A 17,112-nucleotide genomic window follows, 5' to 3' on the forward strand; every position below is an offset into this window, starting at 1 on the left:
CCATGGTTGAGTGTGGACCTGTGAATCCAGAGATCACCAGTTCAGTTCCCGGTCAGGGTCCATGCCCGGGTTGCGGGCTTGATCCCCAGTAGAGGGTATACAGGGGCGGCCGATAGATGCTTCTCTCTCATCATTGATGTCTCTATATCTCTATCCCTCTCCCTCCCTCTCTCTTTAAAAAATCAATAAAAAAATTTAAAGATTTTACGGCAAAAGACACTATAAAATCAAACACAAAACCCAAAGCGGATCATATAAAACTAAAAATTTTACAAGAAAACATAGAAAATCTGTTCCTAAGACTTGATGAGTTCTCAGACATGATACCCAAGGCACTGGTTACAAAAGAAAATAATTCAATAAACTGGACTTAATTTAATTAAATTACTTATTTTCACATTTAAAAATAGGTTTTTATTGATTTTTATTTTATTTTTGTTTAAAATATTACAGATGTCCCTTTTTCTCCCCAATGACCCATTCCACCCTGTCCCTTCCCCCTCCCCAGTCCCTCTCCCCACCATTGTCCGTGTCCTTGGGTTGTGCATATGTGCATATACATTCTTTGGTTACTCTCTCCCCCTCCACCCACCCGCCCTCCCCCATCCCTCTGACATTCGTCAGTCTGATCCATGCTTCCATGTCACTGAATCTATTCTGTTCATCAGTTTATTAAGTTCTTCAGATTCCACGTATAAGCGAGATCATATAATGATTTTCTTTCTCTGCCTGGCTTATTTCACTCAGCATAATATTCCCCAGGTCCATCCATACTGTCCCAAAGGGTACGAGATTCTTCTTTACAGCTGCATAGTATCCACGGTGTGAATGTCCCACAGCTTTTTTATCCACTCATCTGCTGATGGGCACTTGGGCTATTTCCAGATCTTAGCTATTGTAAACTGCACTGCTATGAATATCGGGGTGCATATATTCTTTCTGATTAGTGCTTCAGGATTCTTAGGGTATATTCCTAGGAGTGGGATCACTGGGTCAAAAGGCAGCTCCATTTCTAATTTTTTGAGGAACCTCCATACTGTTTTCCATAGTGGCTGCACCATCTGCATTCCCACCAGCAGGGCACCAGGTTCCCCTTTCTCCACACCCTCGCCAGCACATGGCGTTTGTTGATTTGTTGATGGAGCCATTCTGACAGGTGTGAGGTGATAGCTCATTGTGGTTTTAATTTGCATTGTGGTTTAATTAGCGAAGTTGAGCATTTTCTCATGTGTCTCTTGGCACCTGTGTGTTCTCTTTGGAGTAGTGTCTGTTCAGGTCCTTTGCCCATTTCTTAATTGGGTTGTTTGTCTTCCTCTTGCTGAGTGCTATGAGTTCTTTGTACACTTTGGAAATTAGCCCCTTATCAGATGCATCCTTGGCAAATGTGTTCTCCAGACCGTGGGGTTCCTTTGTATTTTGAGGCTGTTTTCTTTTGCTGTGTGGACTTGTTTAATTTTAAATCTTTTGCTCTGCATAAGGCTTTGTTATCAGGACAAAGAAACAAGCAACAGACTGGGGGGAAATATCAGCAAATGACACATCCACAAAGGACACCTGTCTACAATATATAAACAACTCTCAAAATGAACTCTAGCCCAGCCGGGCGTGGCTCAGTGGTTGAGCATTGACCTAGGATCCAGGAGATCGAGGTTCGATTCCTGGTCGGGGCACATGCCCGGGTTGCGGGTTCGATCCCCAATGACTCTCTCATCATTGGTGTTTCTCTCTCTCTCCCTCTGCTGCCCTCTCTCTGAAATCAATAAAGATATATATATATATATATATATATATATATATATATATATATATATATATATATATATATATATATATATATATATAAAATGAACTCTAAGAAACAAACAATCCCATGAGCAAATGGGCAAAAGAGCTCTAGATGGTGTGGCTTAGCTGGTTGGGTATCGTCCCATCTCATGTATGGAAAGGTTGCAGGTTTGATTCCTAGTCAGAGCACATGCCCAGTTGTGGGCTCAGTCCCCTGTAGAGGTCGTAAAGGAGGTAGCCAATCGGGTGTTCTGCTCTCACATCGATGTTTCTCTCTCTCTCTCCCTCTCCTTCTCCCTTCCTCTCTCTCTAAAATCAATAAAAAAATTTTAAAAAGATAAAAGTAATTAAAAAAAAGAAAAGAAAATGAGCAAAAGTCAGAAACGGAGATTTCCCCAAAGAGGAGATGCAGATGCAAATGAGCACACCAAAATAGGCTCCACATCACTAGCCACTAGGGGAATGAAAACTAAGAATGGCTGAAATAGGAGACGGTGACACCACCAAATGCTGGAGCAGATGTAGAGCAACTGAATTTTCACACACTGTGGCAGGAACACAAACCATCCAGTCTGGGGAAAAAATTGGCAGTTTCTTCAAAAATAAACACTACTCCCTCCATCTCAGCAATCATGCTGCTGGACATTTATCCCAGGGAAATGAAGACTGCTGTCCACCCAAAAATTGGTACACTGGTGTTTACAGCAGCTTTATCTGTAATAGCCAGAAACTGGAAATGACATAAAAGTCCTTAAACAAATGAGCGGTTAACCAGACTGTAGCACAGCCACACCATGGAATACTACTGAGCAATAAAACCGAACAAATTAGTGACACAACAACCTGGGTGAATCTCCAGAGAGTTATGCTGAGTGGAAAAAAATCCAATCTCAAAAGATTACATACTGTATGTTTCCACTTATATAACATAGAGATGAAGAGGAGGGTGGTGTTTGCCAGGTTTAAGGATGGGAGCAGGGTACGCCCAGGAGATCTTTGTGGTGGTTAACTGTTTCCTGTTTAGTTTGTGGTGTTGGTTACATAGAAGTACACACACACTTGGTTTCGACATTGTATTACAGCTACAGAAAATGTAACCATCGAGGTACCTAGAATAGGCAAATTTATAGAGACAGAAAGTAGATTATAGGTCACTAGGGAGTGGGGGGTAGGGGTGGAAAATTAATGCCTAAAGGTTTAAAAGTCTTAATACTTAAAAGTCTCTGCTCCTGTGATGACAAAGCTTTGGAAATATATATTGGTGATGAACAACATTGTAAGTGTAATTAATGCCACTAATTGTACACTTAAAAATGGTTTAAATGGCCAATTTTGTTATATGCATTTTACTAATGTTTTAAAAAAAATCAATGATGTAATATACCAAAAGCCATTTAATTAAATGGGTGATTTGTATGATATGTGAATTATATCTCAGTAAACCTATTTTAAAAACATACAGGAGCCCGGCCGGGTGTGGCTCAGCGGTTGAGCGTTGACCTGGGATCCAGGCGATCGGGGTTCGATTCCCGGTCAGGGCACATGCCCGGGTTGCGGGCTTGATCAATGACTCTCTCATCATTGATGTTTCTGTCTCTCTCTCTCCCTCTCCTTTCCCCTCTCTGAAATCAATAAAGATATATTTAAATAAAACAAAACAAAACACACAGGAGCCTCCTTGAAGGGGCTTCCACTGGCCAAATTGAGGACAACTTGACAATCAAAATAATGGGTGTAAAGTATTATATTTTTAAATAAAATAGGAATCCATGAGTCTTTGTTGACATAAATAGCCTTTTGATATGAAATCATAAACTCACCCTTTGGCAACCATCATAGTGACAGTTCAGAGAGAGAAAACAATAATTCAAAAATCAGTGAGTGGAGAGGTGGGTGGGGAGCGGAACCTTTACATAGTCTCAAAGTGTCTCCCTATGAAAGATTTTTTGTTTAGTATATCTTTATTGATTTCAGAGAGAGGAAAGGAGAGGGAGAGAAAGAGAGAAACATCAATGATGAGAGTCATTGATCGGCTGCCTCCTGCACGCCCGACTGGGGATCGAGCCCGCAACCCGGGCATGTGCCCTGACCAGGAATCGAACCCCGATCACCTGGATCCTAGGTCGATGCTCAACCACTGAGCCGGCTAGGCAACACTTATTAAATACAAAGAGAAAAGAGTAAACTGACAGTGAAGAGGCCTAGGCAGCTCCACCTTAAGTGATCAAAACATCTCCAGCCCCGGCTGGCTCAGCTCAGTGGCTAGAGCATCGGCTGGTAGACTGGCGGGTCACAGGTTTGATTCCTGGTCGAGTGCACATACCTTGGTTTCAGGTTCTACCCCCAGCCCTGGTCGGGGTGCATGCTGGACATAACCAATCAATGTGTCTCACATCGATGTCTCTCCCCCCCTCCGTCCCTGCCACTCTTTCTAAATAAACCAGTGAAAAACATCCATGGGCGAGCATTAAAACACACACACAAAACCTCCAGCACTGGGACAAGTGGGTGCCTTGACCTTGATGAGATGCAAGGGAGAGAATCCTGCATTACCTCCATGGTATGCCTGCTGCAAATACATAACCTGACTCTAATCATGAGGCAACCAGACAAATGCAAATCAAGGAACAGGATACAAAATAGCTGTCAGTGTCATGGCATGAAAGTCAAACACCGAAGAGCTGTTCTGGATTGAAGGAGACTGAAGAGATGTGACAACACCTTCTGCTAAAAGGTCATCATTAGGATAACGGGCATAAGCTGGGAATTTGAGGTCTCGGGGTTTAGGGTATATGAGAGTTCTTTGTAGAGCTCTTGTAACTTTTAACTTTAAAATTACTTCCAAAAATTTTGTATCTATTAATTTATCTTGGGAATATTTAAAGCTCCCTTGCTGTAAACACTTCTGGACTCCAGTGGCCCTGAAGGTGCACATTTTTGTCTCAGTCAAAAGTACCCACCAGAGGGCATTATTTACCTAGTTTTTCCATAATATTCCATTTCTTGAGAACCGTTCAACTTTTATGGGCAGGATCTGTATGTCTGGAGAATGTGGTTTCCTTGGAACGGTGGGCAGGTGCTTGGACTCATCCACCTTCTTCCTCAGTTTCCATGGGACTTGCACACAAGGTTAGGTTGGGATTGAGGCTATGAAGTGCCTTTCTCATGGATCTGAGCCAGTGGCAAATCCCAGCCTTTGGACCTATGACCTATAGACTTCAGGGACATGCTGTTCCCTGTGAGTGGCTCTCCTGGGCATCACTGCTCCTACAGGTACGGTCCTAGCCCTCAGTGTAAAATAAAAATATCAGTCCACCTTCGCCTGTGTGGCTCAATTGGTTGAGCATTGTCCCCGTGCACCAAAAGGATGCTGGTTTGATTCCCAGTCAGGGCACATGCCCAGGTTTCAGGCTCGATCTCTGGTAGGAGGCATGCAGGAAGCAGCCAATCAATGTTGCTCTTTCACATCAATGTTTCTCTCTCTCTCTCTCTCTCTCTCTCTCTCTCTAAAAATCTAAGTTTTTTTAAAAAATAATATTAATCTATTAAGGGACTTATAAGCATATAAAGTACATAACAAATAATCCATGACTCAAAGAATAAATGGGGGGAAACCCTATAATAGAAAAGGTTTCAAATTAATGGCCTCAGCTTCTACCCTAAGAAATTAAAAAAAGAACAGCAAAGGAATCAGAAGAAAGGAAATAGTAAGATCAAAGTAAAAATCAATGGAATTGAAAAAGAAAGTGCCCTGGCCAGCTTGCATCAGTGGTTAGAGCATCAGCCAGTGGACTGAAGGGTCTGGGGTTTGATTCTGGCCAAGGGCACATACTTCAGTTGCAGCTCCTGCGGGAGGCAGGCAACCAATTAATGGGTGGAGATGCAGGGTGTAATCACAGAACCAGCTAGTCCCACACCCACATGTAGCAGTTTAAAATCGAGAGAGATATCTTGGCTGTGGAGGTTTCCCAGAGGAGTGAGAGGTCCCAGCCCCACATCAGGCCCCCAGCCCAGGGTTCCAGTACCAGGAAGACAAGTTCCCATAACTTCGGGCTGTGAAAACCAGCAGGGATTGAAGCTGCGGGAGTCCCAAGCAGCTCCTCTTAAAGGGTCCAGACATAGACTTACTAGGATTCACTCCCTCTGAGCTCCAGTGCTGGGCAGCAGCTTGAAAGGAAACTGGGACATTCGGGGAGGAATTAACTTACCTGGAATTAGGAGAAGAGCTAGAGGGGCAGCTTTCTCCCAGACAGAAGTGCTGGCAGAGGTCATTGTTCCTTTGCTGAGCCCTCCCCCACAGAGCCAGCAGGCAGGTGCCATATCTGAGTCTCCATCAACCTGGCTCACACATTTCACCTGGTCTTGGTGATTCTCTGAGACCCCACCCCTCCCTACTTGCAGGTTCATCCAAGCCATTTCCAGTGGCTTTTCCATACAACTGGCCTCTCTAGCCTCATGCTTAGGACTTTCCTAAAATCTCTCAAACAGCAGCTCGCCTCAATGTGCCCTGTACCTCTCAATAAGTGGCTTCAAGCCTGGCACTAGAGGTAGCCCACCTTGGGTCACAGCTTGGCCTCTCTTGGGCACCTCCAAGCCCAACAAAAATAGCAGCCACCTACAGATTGTTGTGTAGCTCATGCTGGGAGGCCCTGGGAAGGGCACAGGCAGAGGCTGACTTTGCACCTCCCAGGAGGCCCCAGAGCCAGTGCACCCAGTGGTCAGCATCGACCACCCTGGATTACAATCCTACCACATCCACGAGTGACACACTCAAGGGGAGGACTTGATGAACAAAGCCCCATTGAAGCAAATCCTGCTCCATAGAGGAGTCTCCTGCACAGAAGCTCTCCAGCTGTAGTTGAAGGTGGTCCTCACAGCAGATTGGCCAGGGGATCAACTTCTCCCAGTGATGCCAACAGCAACCAAGGCTCAAGTACAACAAGACAGTGCACACAGCCCACAAAGGAGAGCACCTGGAGTGCCCAGCTCAGGTGATTGGGGAGGCTGAGCCATCGGGCCCTAAGGGACACCTACTATACAAGGCCACTCTACCAATTCCAGGAGACATAGAAGCTCTACCTAGTACATAGAAACACAGGAAAGCAGACAAAATGCAGAGACATCAAAGAGACAAATGAAAGAACAGAAGAAATCTCCAGAAAAAAACTAAATGAAACGGAAGCAAGCAAACTACTAGATACAGAGTTCAAAACAATGGTTAAAAGGATGCTCAAGGAACTTAATGAGAATTTCAAGAAAATTAGAACATCAACAACATTAAAAAGGCCCAGTCAGAAATGAAGAATATACTAACTGAAATCAAGAATATTTATAGGAAATCAATAGTAGAGGACGCTGAGAATCAAATCAGCAATTTGGAACACGAGGAAGCAAAAAACACCCAACCGGAAGAGCAAAAAGAAGAAAGAATCCAGAAATATGAAGATAGGGTTGGGACAACTTCAAGTGGCCAAACATTCACATTATGGGGAAGCCAGAAGGGGAAGAAAGAGAGCAAGAAATTGAAACCCTATTTGAAAAAATGACAGAAAACTTCCCCTACCTGGGGAAAGAAGTAGACTTACAAGTCCAGGAAGCACAGAGTCCCAAACAAGAGGAATCCAAAGAGGCCCACAGCAAGACACATCATAATTAAAATACCAAAGGTTAAAGACAAAGAGAGAATCTTAAAAGCAGCAAGAGAAAAGCAGTTAGTTCCCTACAAGGGAGCACCCATAAGACTGTCATCTGATTTCTCAACAGAAACTTTGCAGACTAGAAGGGAGTGGCAAGAAATATTCAAAGTGATGAAAAACAAGGAACTACAACCAAGATTGCTCTACCCAGCAAAGCTATCATTTAGATCTGAAGGTCCAATAAAGAGCTTCACAGATAAGAAAAAACTAAAGGAGTTCATCACCACCCAACCAGCACTACAGGAAATGTTGAAGGGTCTTCTTTAATAAGAAGCTAATGAACAAAATAAACTGACCAACAAAATAGACCCAGAGAGATTGATGCATGCAACAGACTGATGCATTTCATGGGGGGGGGTGTAACCAAAGTTCTTACATGCATATATGCAAAACCCATGGACACAGACAATTCAATGAAAGCTTGGGGAGGGAGTAGAGGGGGGTCAATTGGAAGAAAAAAAGGGACACCTGTAATACTTTCAACAATAAAGATAAATTTAAAAGAAAAAGAAAGCAAGAGAAAATTTATGAATCCAAAAGGTGGTTCTTTGAGATCAATAAATTGACAAAGCTTGCCTGACTGGTGTGGCTCAGCAATTGAGCATCGATGTATGATACAGGAGATCGAGGTTCAATTCCGGGTCAGGGCACATGGGCGGTTGCAGGCTCAGTCCCCAGTCCCGGGTGTGCAGGAGGCAGCCAATCAACGACTCTCTCATCACTGATGTTTCTCTCTCTCTCCCTCTCCCTTCCTCTCTCAATATGTCTCAATAAAGACATATTTTTAAAAATTTTTGACAAACCTCTGGCAAGGCTCACGAAAAGAGAAAGAAGACAGAAATTACCTATATCAGACTCTACATATATGAAGGAGATAGTAAGGGAATATTATAACGAGCTTCATGCCAATGAGTTCCACAATTTAGATGAAAAGGACTCATTCCTTGAAAGACACAAACTGCCAAAAGTCACCCAAAGAGAAAACCTGAATAGCCATGTATCTACTAAAGGAATTTAATTTGTAGTTGAAAAATCTTCCCAGAAAGAATTTTAGGCTCAGATAGCTTCACTGGGAAGTTCTACCAAACACTGAGAAAAGAAATATGACTTTTACAAACTCCTGCAGAAAACTGAAGAGGGGGGAATACTCCCCGATTCTTCTGACTTCAGGATCACCCAAATACCACAACCAAAGGCATGACAAGAAAACTGCAGACCAGTATATCCCGCGTGGACGGAGATGCAAAAATTCTAAACAAGTTTTAGCAAATCGAATACAATAGTATATAAAAATGAAAATATATCACGAGCAAAAGGGGGTTATGGTAGGAATGCAAGGCTGGTCTAACACCGGAAAGTCAATGTTATTGATCACGTGACTCTTTCAGCGACGATGGATCTCTGCCCAATCCACGATGGAGGAGGGCCACGTAGTCAGCCAGCCACCAGGGGCTGGCGGGTCACCCCAAGGCACGTGCCATGGAGGGCGCTCAATGTTTGTACCTAAGGGACCCCCACGGCCACCCCCTCTCCCGCCCGGGAGGGCCGCTCGGGGCCGACCCTCGGTCCCACAATACCCCGGGCCTCGGCGCGGCCCCGCCCCGCGCGCCGGCCCCGCCCCGCGCGCCCCCTCGGCCTCGGCGCGGTCCCGGCGGCTTCCGGCTTCCGGCTTCCGCGCGCAGGGCGGGCGCCGAGCCCGGGCGGCGGCGGTAGCGCAATGCGGGCGGGCGCCGGGCAGGCCGCGGCGCACAAAGGTGCTTCGAATGGCGGTGTTGGCCCCGCAGGGTCGCTGACTCCGGAGGCGGCGGCGGCGAAGCTCCTTCCCTTCCTGGCGCCCCGGGCGCCGGCGGACTTGCAGGAGGAGGCAGCGCGGCACGTGTTGGCGCTGACCGGCTCGGGACCCGGCCGGGCGCTGCTGGCCGGCCAGGCGGCGCTGCTGCGGGCGCTGGTCGAGCTGGCGGCGGCCCCGGCCCCGGCCCCGGCCCCGGCCCGCGCCGCCGCCCGCGCCCTCGTCAACCTGGCCGCCGACCCCGGCCTGCACGAGCCGCTGTTGGCGGCCGAGCCCGGGCTGCCCGCCCGCCTGCTCGACCGCGCGCTGGACCCACAGTGGCCCTGGGCGGAAGAGGCGGCCGCCGTGCTGGCCAACCTCAGCCGCGAGCCGGGGCCGTGCGCCTCGCTGGCGGCGGCGCTGGCGGCCGCGGGCCCGGGGGAGGCGGGCGCGGAGCGGCTGGTGCGAGCTCTCTGTACCACCGGCTACAACGCTCGCGCGCCCCTGCATTACCTGGGGCCAGTGCTCTCCAACCTCAGCCAGCGCCCCGCTGTGAGAGCCTTCCTGCTGGACCCGGACAGGTGAATATCAGGATGCCCGTCGGGCGTGGTGGTGGTGCCAGTGAGCGGGGACAACACTGAATGGCCCCTCCCTTCAGGTGCGTGGTTCAGCGGCTGCTGCCCCTTGTCCAATACCCCGACTCCACGGTGCGCAGGGCCGGGGTTGTGGGGACCCTGCGAAACTGCTGCTTCGAGCACCGTGAGTGGTGGTGGGGGCGTTGTGGAGGGGGGCAGTGGGGCTTGAAGAGACTGGATCCTGAGGCCCCTCTGGACTGGCCCCCATTCCCGTCCCTTCTCCCTTCAGGACACCACGAGTGGTTGCTGGGGCCTGAGGTGGACATTCTACCCTTCTTGCTACTGCCCCTGGCTGGGCCTGAGGACTTCTCTGAGGAGGAGATGGAGCGTGAGTGGGGTTGGCTTGGCAGGAGGGGAGGCCAGTAGTGGGAGGGGGAAGAAGTGTCCAGATCAGGGCCCCTTCTGAAACCTAGCAGCTAGCTGCTGAGCACAGGCTGAGCTTACAAAGGTGAGTTCTAGCCTGTTGGCCCAACCCAGGGACCCAGTGACTCCCACATTCACTCCTAGGGCTGCCCATGGACCTGCAGTACCTGCCGCCAGATAAGCAGCGGGAGTCTGATGCCAACATTCGCAAGATGCTCATTGAGGCCATCATGCTGGTGAGCAGGGTTCCTGCTGCAGTAATCCCACTCCCCAACATAAACACTGGTATCTGGCTAACCTCTGCTGTCTCCCAGCTGACAGCCACAGCACCTGGTCGGCAGCAGGTGAGGGACCAGGGAGCCTATCTGATTTTGCGTGAGCTGCACAGCTGGGAGCCTGAGTCTGATGTGCGGGTAACTTGTGAGAAACTCATCCAGGTGGGTGCAGGGTTTGGTCGGGGGTGGGGGGGGTGGGGGGGTGGAGATGTTCATGGTGTGCCAGTAGCTGCTCACCTGCCACCCCTGCTGCAGGTACTTATTGGGGATGAGCCAGAGCATGGCATGGAAAACCTGCTGGAAGTGCAGGTGCCTGAGGATGTGGAGCAGCAGCTGCAGCAGGTAGACAGCCAGGAGCAGGAGCAATGCCAGCGGGAGCAGCAGGAGCAGGAGCTTTCTCCAGAGCCACAAGCAGAGGGGGCTGCACCCACCTGAGGCCCCTGCAGCTCACCACCAGCTCCACGCCCACCTTTACTAGCCCATCAGTCCTGGCCTCTGGCCTCCCAGACCAGGCCTTCCTGCAGCTGCCTGCAGGCCTCTGGGTCACCTTGCTCAGAGACTGTGCCCTACTGTGAAGCAGAACTACACTTAAGGTCCGAGTTCATGCTGAGGACTCTAGGTTAATGCCCCGTAAACATTGGATTGAGGGCAGCTCTCTGTGCCGTTGCTTCCAGCAAAAATGCAGCTTGTTCAAAGGAGCACTGTTCAGCTAGAGCTGCCCAGGTCCTGTGGCCCTTGGGTACCTCCAGGGGGGAACGGCCCATAGAGGCCCTGGTGTGGTGGTGGGGCTGGACAGAAAAACATCGCAAGCCTGATAGGCCAGCTGGAGCTTTCCAGTTCTAGGGGTCTAGGCCTAGGCAGGCACCCAGATGTAAGCAGTGCCCCTTCCTGCCAGTCCCACCCCAAGTCCCTCCATCTGGGCCCTCAGCTGACCCCTCAGTCTCAATGGGCTGACCTCTTGAGACCTTCACCAGCTACATCCTGTCCATGGGGTCTCTTAGAGCTGCACCCCCCTAGCCTGTCCTTGAAGCACTAACTGGGTGCTGCCTCCCCTTTACCCTCTCCACTTTCCCACTTAACCCATGTCCTGGTTCTCCTTGCATCTCCTTTCCAGCACAGAACCTCCTCCCCAGTGCCATGTGTGGTTCCCCTAATTCTGCAACCTCCAAGTAGTTATCAGTGTGGCCCTCACCCCTTTATATTCCCTTCCTGGGCCTCCCACCAAACCTAGTGCTATCTTTTGCACAGGACCCAAGTATGTGCTGCAGTGCAGCTTGGCTTCCCAGGAGTTCCCAGCACCCCCACCTCTTATGTCCTCTGTCTTGGTGCTATTTCCAAAGCTAGAGGTCTGCGCCACTTGTGCTGTCCCATGGAGGCTCATTGCTTCATGGGTGTCTGGTATCTCCCTCTGAGATCCTTTCTACTCCCCTTCCCCCAATTAAAGCTCTGACATGGAGATTGTGTGGACTCCTTTTCCCTGGTTCAGGAGCATTGCCAGTTTCCCCTAGGCCGACTGGTTTATACTTCTGGCTCTACAGAATAAATGGTTTATGTGGCTTCCACCCTGTCTACCACCACCACCATGCCCCTGCCCTCAGTTGACCGGGTAGTGCCCTAGCACACTCCTGACAGTGAAGGCAGCTTCCTGGAGGTGCCCACACCTGAGTTGGCCTTTGTGATGCTCTGGAACCCCAGCCTGGCAGATCCCACACCTCATCTAGGGCAGACTTCTGGGGGCTCTGGCATTGGGCCAGAGGCACTCTTGGGGGTTTCCTGCTGCTGGGGGCAACGCAGCTGCAGAAGCGTCTTTGGGGGCTCTGAGTACTCTAGGTTCCACTGGATTCTCTCCTGGGACCCTACTGGGGAGTCAGTCTGGGTGCTGAGGGATAGCCCTCCTGTTTGGCCATGGGGCCCTGCCTAAGAGTGTGTGGCTACCTGCTGCAGGTCTAGGCGCACGTGTTGGCGCAGCTGAAGCAGGGCCCAGATCAGGTCCTGCCATTCTTCAGGCAAGGACTCATGGCTGCAGTGCACGGTCCCTACCCCTTTGCCACCTACCTTGTAGCCTCTCCCGTCGCTTCCCCAGCCTGTGCTCATCCCCTGCCTAGAATTAGCTTTGAGGGGTAAGCTGAAGGACCTCCCCCTGACACCGACTGGAAGATAGGCACTGAGAGGAGAGGCATCTTGCCTTGGGCTAGTGCAGAGCTCACCTTTTCTAAGGTCTTAAGCCCTTTTGCAGCCAGCCCAGCTTCCCTCTTCCCACAGTGGGCAGGGTGTGGGGAGGTGCCAAGTAAGTCCTTTGTTACCCCCTCCATGGCCCACAGTGACCCTTTTGGCCAGATCTCCTGCTGGGACTTGGGAAGGACACAGGGTGGCAGCACTCACCTGGCCACAGGCCTGATGGGAAGGTGGGGCCATGGCATATTAGAAGCAGCAGGTGGTGCAGCCAGTGCTCTTTGAAGGGCAGCTACCATGGCGTAGAGGATGACACCTCTGGGGGCAGGGGCTCTTTAGGTGTGCCTCCCACCCCGGGGTCCTGGCTCACCAGGGGTGTCCATAGAGCACCATTCACAGGCTCCACATGTCCTCCTGCTCCCCATGTACTTTTTGCCCATGAGGGTCTCTGGGGCCTTGTAGGCCACAGAACCCCCAGAGGTGCTCAGCAGCACGTTCTTGAGTCCTGACTGGTCTGCAAAGCCAAAGTCTGTGCAGGGGGGCAGGGCAGGTGGTGCAGCAGGAGGGCCGGGGGTGAGGGAGTAGACTCTGGAGAGATGGCTGTGCAGTGGCCATGGGGTGTGGCGTGACTGCAGGGTGGCTATGGGCAAGGGTGGAGAGGAGGCCTCCTGAGAGGGTTGAAGGTCAAGCCAGGCTAGGGTCGAGTCTGGAGAAGACCAGTGTGGAGGCTGGGAGCCTGACAGGAACAACAGTGTGTAGGGGCCTTCTGCAAGGTGAATGGTGGGGGTCAAGAGTCAGGGCAGGCTGGCACAAGGGTGGGGACTGAGCCACAGGCTCACCGTTCAGCTTTAGGAAGCCTCAGTTATCCAGCAGGATATTTTCTCACTTTACGTCCCTGTGTGAGGAAGTGCATGTGGGGCTGGGCCTGGGCTCAGGTAGACCTCTGTGTAGGTGGGGGTGGGCTGGGTAGTACCCTCACCGGTGCACAATGCCAGAGTTGTGGCAGAAGGCCACAGCACTGACCAGCTGCCAGGATAGCCTGTGGGCCTCCTCCTCCAGCCCAGGACAGCAGCGGTGGTCCAACACTGCATTGATGTGCTCCAACAGATCTCTGTGGCCTGCCAGCTCCAGCACCAGGTAGGAGCACTGGCTGTTGTGATAGGTCTCGTACAGGTGCACCCGCAGGACCCCTATCCGTCTGCTATTACCCCAAGGAGGGGCTGTCCAGTGCCCTGGATTGGGGTGTCAGGATGAGGAAGGGGGCGAGCCTGGTGTGGACAGCAGATGTGGTGAGGGCTGGTGCAGGGGATGGGCAGGATGGGGAGAGACATCTTGGTATCTCTACCTACCACATTCAGGTGCTTGTAGGTAGCACTGAGTGATGAAATTTCATGAGGCAGGTACTTTTCGGAGAATTCCACAGGGCTTCAGTGGTAGAGATGATCTTGATAGCCATCTGCAGGGGTGGGTGGTAGCCGCTGTGTACAGGCCATAGCCCCTGAGGGCAGGATGTGACTGGACAGGTCCTGTGTCCTCTGTGCACAGTGTGAACTTGGTGGAGAGAGGCAGGGTAGACAGAGTTCTGGGGGACAGCACTGACCTTTCCCTCCCTCCTGTCCTGGGCACTTATGTGCTCAGGGGTTCAAGAACTCAAGAGTAGTCAGCCTGTGGGAGCCTTGGCCTCCAGGGAGGATGTGGGACTGGGAGAAAGCCAGAGCAGCTGGGAATTAGCTGGTTAGGACAGGACCTTCTGGGGCTGGGTGGGAGGGCACCCCAAGCCCCTGGCCACCGGGAAACGGCAGGCTGCCTCACCATGGTGTGGCACTTGCCTCGAAGGTTGGAGGCCAGCTTGGGATTGCTTGCCCCTGTGTGGCGTAGGCCAGGTAGACTTTGGAGAAGGCCCTGGAGCCGATCTTGGAAGAAAGCAGGTAGCCCTTGTCCCTGTACTTGCGCACCTGTGCCATGAAGGTTTGCTGATCCAGCTTTTCCCTACTGCTGCCCTTCGTGGAGGGTAGGGTGCTGTGGAAGGGGCTAGGGCTATCCAGCTTATGGTGGGCTCTTGGGAGGGGGTGGGGGACAGAGGATACAGGACAAGTCTGAGGCCTGACTTGTTTCAGAGGAACAGGTGACAGGGTCTCAGCTCTTTCAGAAATCTTGCTGGGACTGGGGAAGAAGCAGGGGAATGACCAGGTCTGAAAACTCAGGGTTGGGACTGATGCAGCTGAGGACTGGTGTGGGGGAGGGCAGGCCCTGGGAAAGAAGGGGCAGGTTCTAGAATGAAGGGTTCTAGAGCTGCACCTGCATTGTGCCCTCAAAGGGAATGCCCTTCTGTCCCCAGGACCTGCCCGTCCTGAGAATGTCTTGCTGAAACCAGCCCTGTTCTGCATAGGGCCCACTCTCTGTGTGGTAAGAACCCCTAAGGACTAGATGCAGGCTGAGGCCTCTGTGGGCCACCCTGGATGTAGCTGGACAGAAAGGGCCACCAAGAAGCTGAGGATGGGGAGTGAGAAAAGGAAGGGGAGCGGGTTTTCTAAGGACGTATAAAGGGTAAAGGACAACACATGCCAGCAACTATTTCAACTGCACCCCTTGTCCTTTGGGAGGGTCCCAAGGTGGCAGCTGGGGGGGATGGGCACTGGCTTTCCTCTTGCTGAGGCCTAGAACCTTCTCCTGCCCGAGCAAAGGCCTGTAGGAGGCCTTTTCCCCAGAGCTCTCTGCAGACTCAAGGACACATTCCCAAGGGATGTGTGGCCCCACCCCCTGGGCCCACCCCAAACTGAAGCTCCAAGAGAGAGCAGCCAACATGACCCTGCCTGCTCCTGTCCTTGAAAGTCTTCTGTGAGCACTCACCATAGGGAGTAGCAGGTGACATTTACTGAGTGCCTGCTACATGCCAGGTGCTGTGCAAAGTGGCCATAGTAGTTGCAACTACCACTTCCCACAGACCACACCTGACATGCCTGTCCCAGGAGGCAGGCAGTGCACGTTCAGGACCTAAAATTGGAGCACAACCAGGTGATGCCCATTTTACAGGTGACAGAACTGAAGCCCAAATATGCGGTCTCTCTCCTGTGAGCTGCATGGCACAGAGGCTGTGTACTGCTGTCCTGGGAGTGTTCCACTGGGTTAGTGTCTGTGGACTTGACTTGGCCCCCACTGGGTCTCATGGTGTATGTGGTGTGCCTGCTGCAGGGAAGGCCTGGGAATGCTCTTCCTGGGATGCTGAGGCTTTTTTTTATTATTGATTTCAGAGAGAAGAAGGGAGAGGGAGAGAGAAACATCAATGATGAGAGTCATTGATCAACTGCCTCCTGCATGCCCCCTACTGGGGATCGAGCCCACAGCCCAGGCCTGTGCCTTGACTGGGAATCAAACCATGACCTCCAGGTTCATAGGTTGATGCTCAACCACTGAGCTACACCGGTCAGGCTGAGTTTCATTTTTTCATCCCTGTTGAACTGTGAGCTGCTTAGAAGCAAGGCTTCTGTTTGCTATTCCCTTGTTCACCCACAGCCTATGTCTGGCAAATTGCCTAAAATATAGCAAATGTGGACAAACTGGTTTGTTGCTAACCTGGAGGTTAGGAGAAGACCAACCACTCCAGGTATTCAAAGCAGAGGGGATTTAAGGTGGGATTGCTACTCAGGTGTTGGAATGGAGAAGGGCCCTATCTAGAGCTAGAGCAGCACAGAGAAAACTGTGAGGCTCTGGCCAAGGGTGCCTGTGTCCCTACCCACACCCCTCTTACCTTCCTGGCTCCTACCAGGGCCCAGAACACACTGGAGGCCAGCAAGTCAGTCACTAGCTCCATCCACTCTCCCTTTGCCAAGTCTGTCTTACCCTCCTCTTTCTCTGCACCCTAGGTCATCCCTCTGTCCCATGGACATTCCTTGAGCATTCATCAAATGCTGGGCTTGATGCTGAGCTCTTGGGAACAAATCACAGACACAGGCCTTTTGTAGATCTGTTGTGGAAGTGAAATTGGCATTAGTAATTTAATAAAAGTGAAATGACAGCTGTGATGTGTGCTGGGCAGTTTGTGTGCTTGGGGACTGAAGTCTGACTGAGGCTGGGGAGGGGACAGGGTCAGCAGGTCATGCCGGGCACTGGTCATGGGAAACATAGGCAGGGCTTAGGCAGGAGAGCAAGCTGTCCAGGTGTGAGCTTGAAAGAAAAAGCCTCCTGTCTCCCTCCCTGGCAACTTCCGCATGCCCTAGTTGACCCCTCCCCCTCCAGCCCGGTGGGGATACGGTTGTGGGGAGGTGTCTGGGCTCTTTCTGAGGTGCCAGCCCCATCTGCCAGCACCTCACTCGGCCATTTGAGTTCTGCCCCTTCCTTTGGGCTCCATCCCTGCAAAAGAAACAAGCTGAACTGCTTCTCTCTGTGGAAGAAGAATGCCCCTCTCCTCACTGATACAT

The 17,112-nt window shown here is 51.2% G+C and overlaps 1 protein-coding gene and 1 pseudogene across 1 annotated transcript; one reads left to right on the top strand and one right to left on the bottom strand.

The window, feature by feature from the left end:
- The first annotated feature begins 9,198 nt into the window (after positions 1-9,198).
- HGH1 (HGH1 cochaperone) lies at positions 9,199-11,978 on the top strand. Its single transcript, XM_016216568.2, has 6 exons — positions 9,199-9,830; positions 9,908-10,008; positions 10,114-10,212; positions 10,392-10,483; positions 10,562-10,684; positions 10,778-11,978. The coding sequence occupies exons 1-6, from the start codon at positions 9,199-9,201 to the stop codon at positions 10,955-10,957; spliced, it is 1,227 nt and encodes a 408-aa protein (XP_016072054.2). The 3' UTR covers positions 10,958-11,978.
- A 257-nt stretch (positions 11,979-12,235) lies between these two features.
- Positions 12,236-16,505, bottom strand: LOC148091375 (testis-specific serine/threonine-protein kinase 5-like; annotated as a pseudogene).
- Positions 16,506-17,112: the final 607 nt, after the last annotated feature.

Source organism: Miniopterus natalensis, chromosome 16 (genome assembly GCF_054644295.1).
Source record: "Miniopterus natalensis isolate mMinNat1 chromosome 16, mMinNat1.hap1, whole genome shotgun sequence".
Taxonomy (NCBI): Eukaryota; Metazoa; Chordata; class Mammalia; order Chiroptera; family Miniopteridae; genus Miniopterus; species Miniopterus natalensis.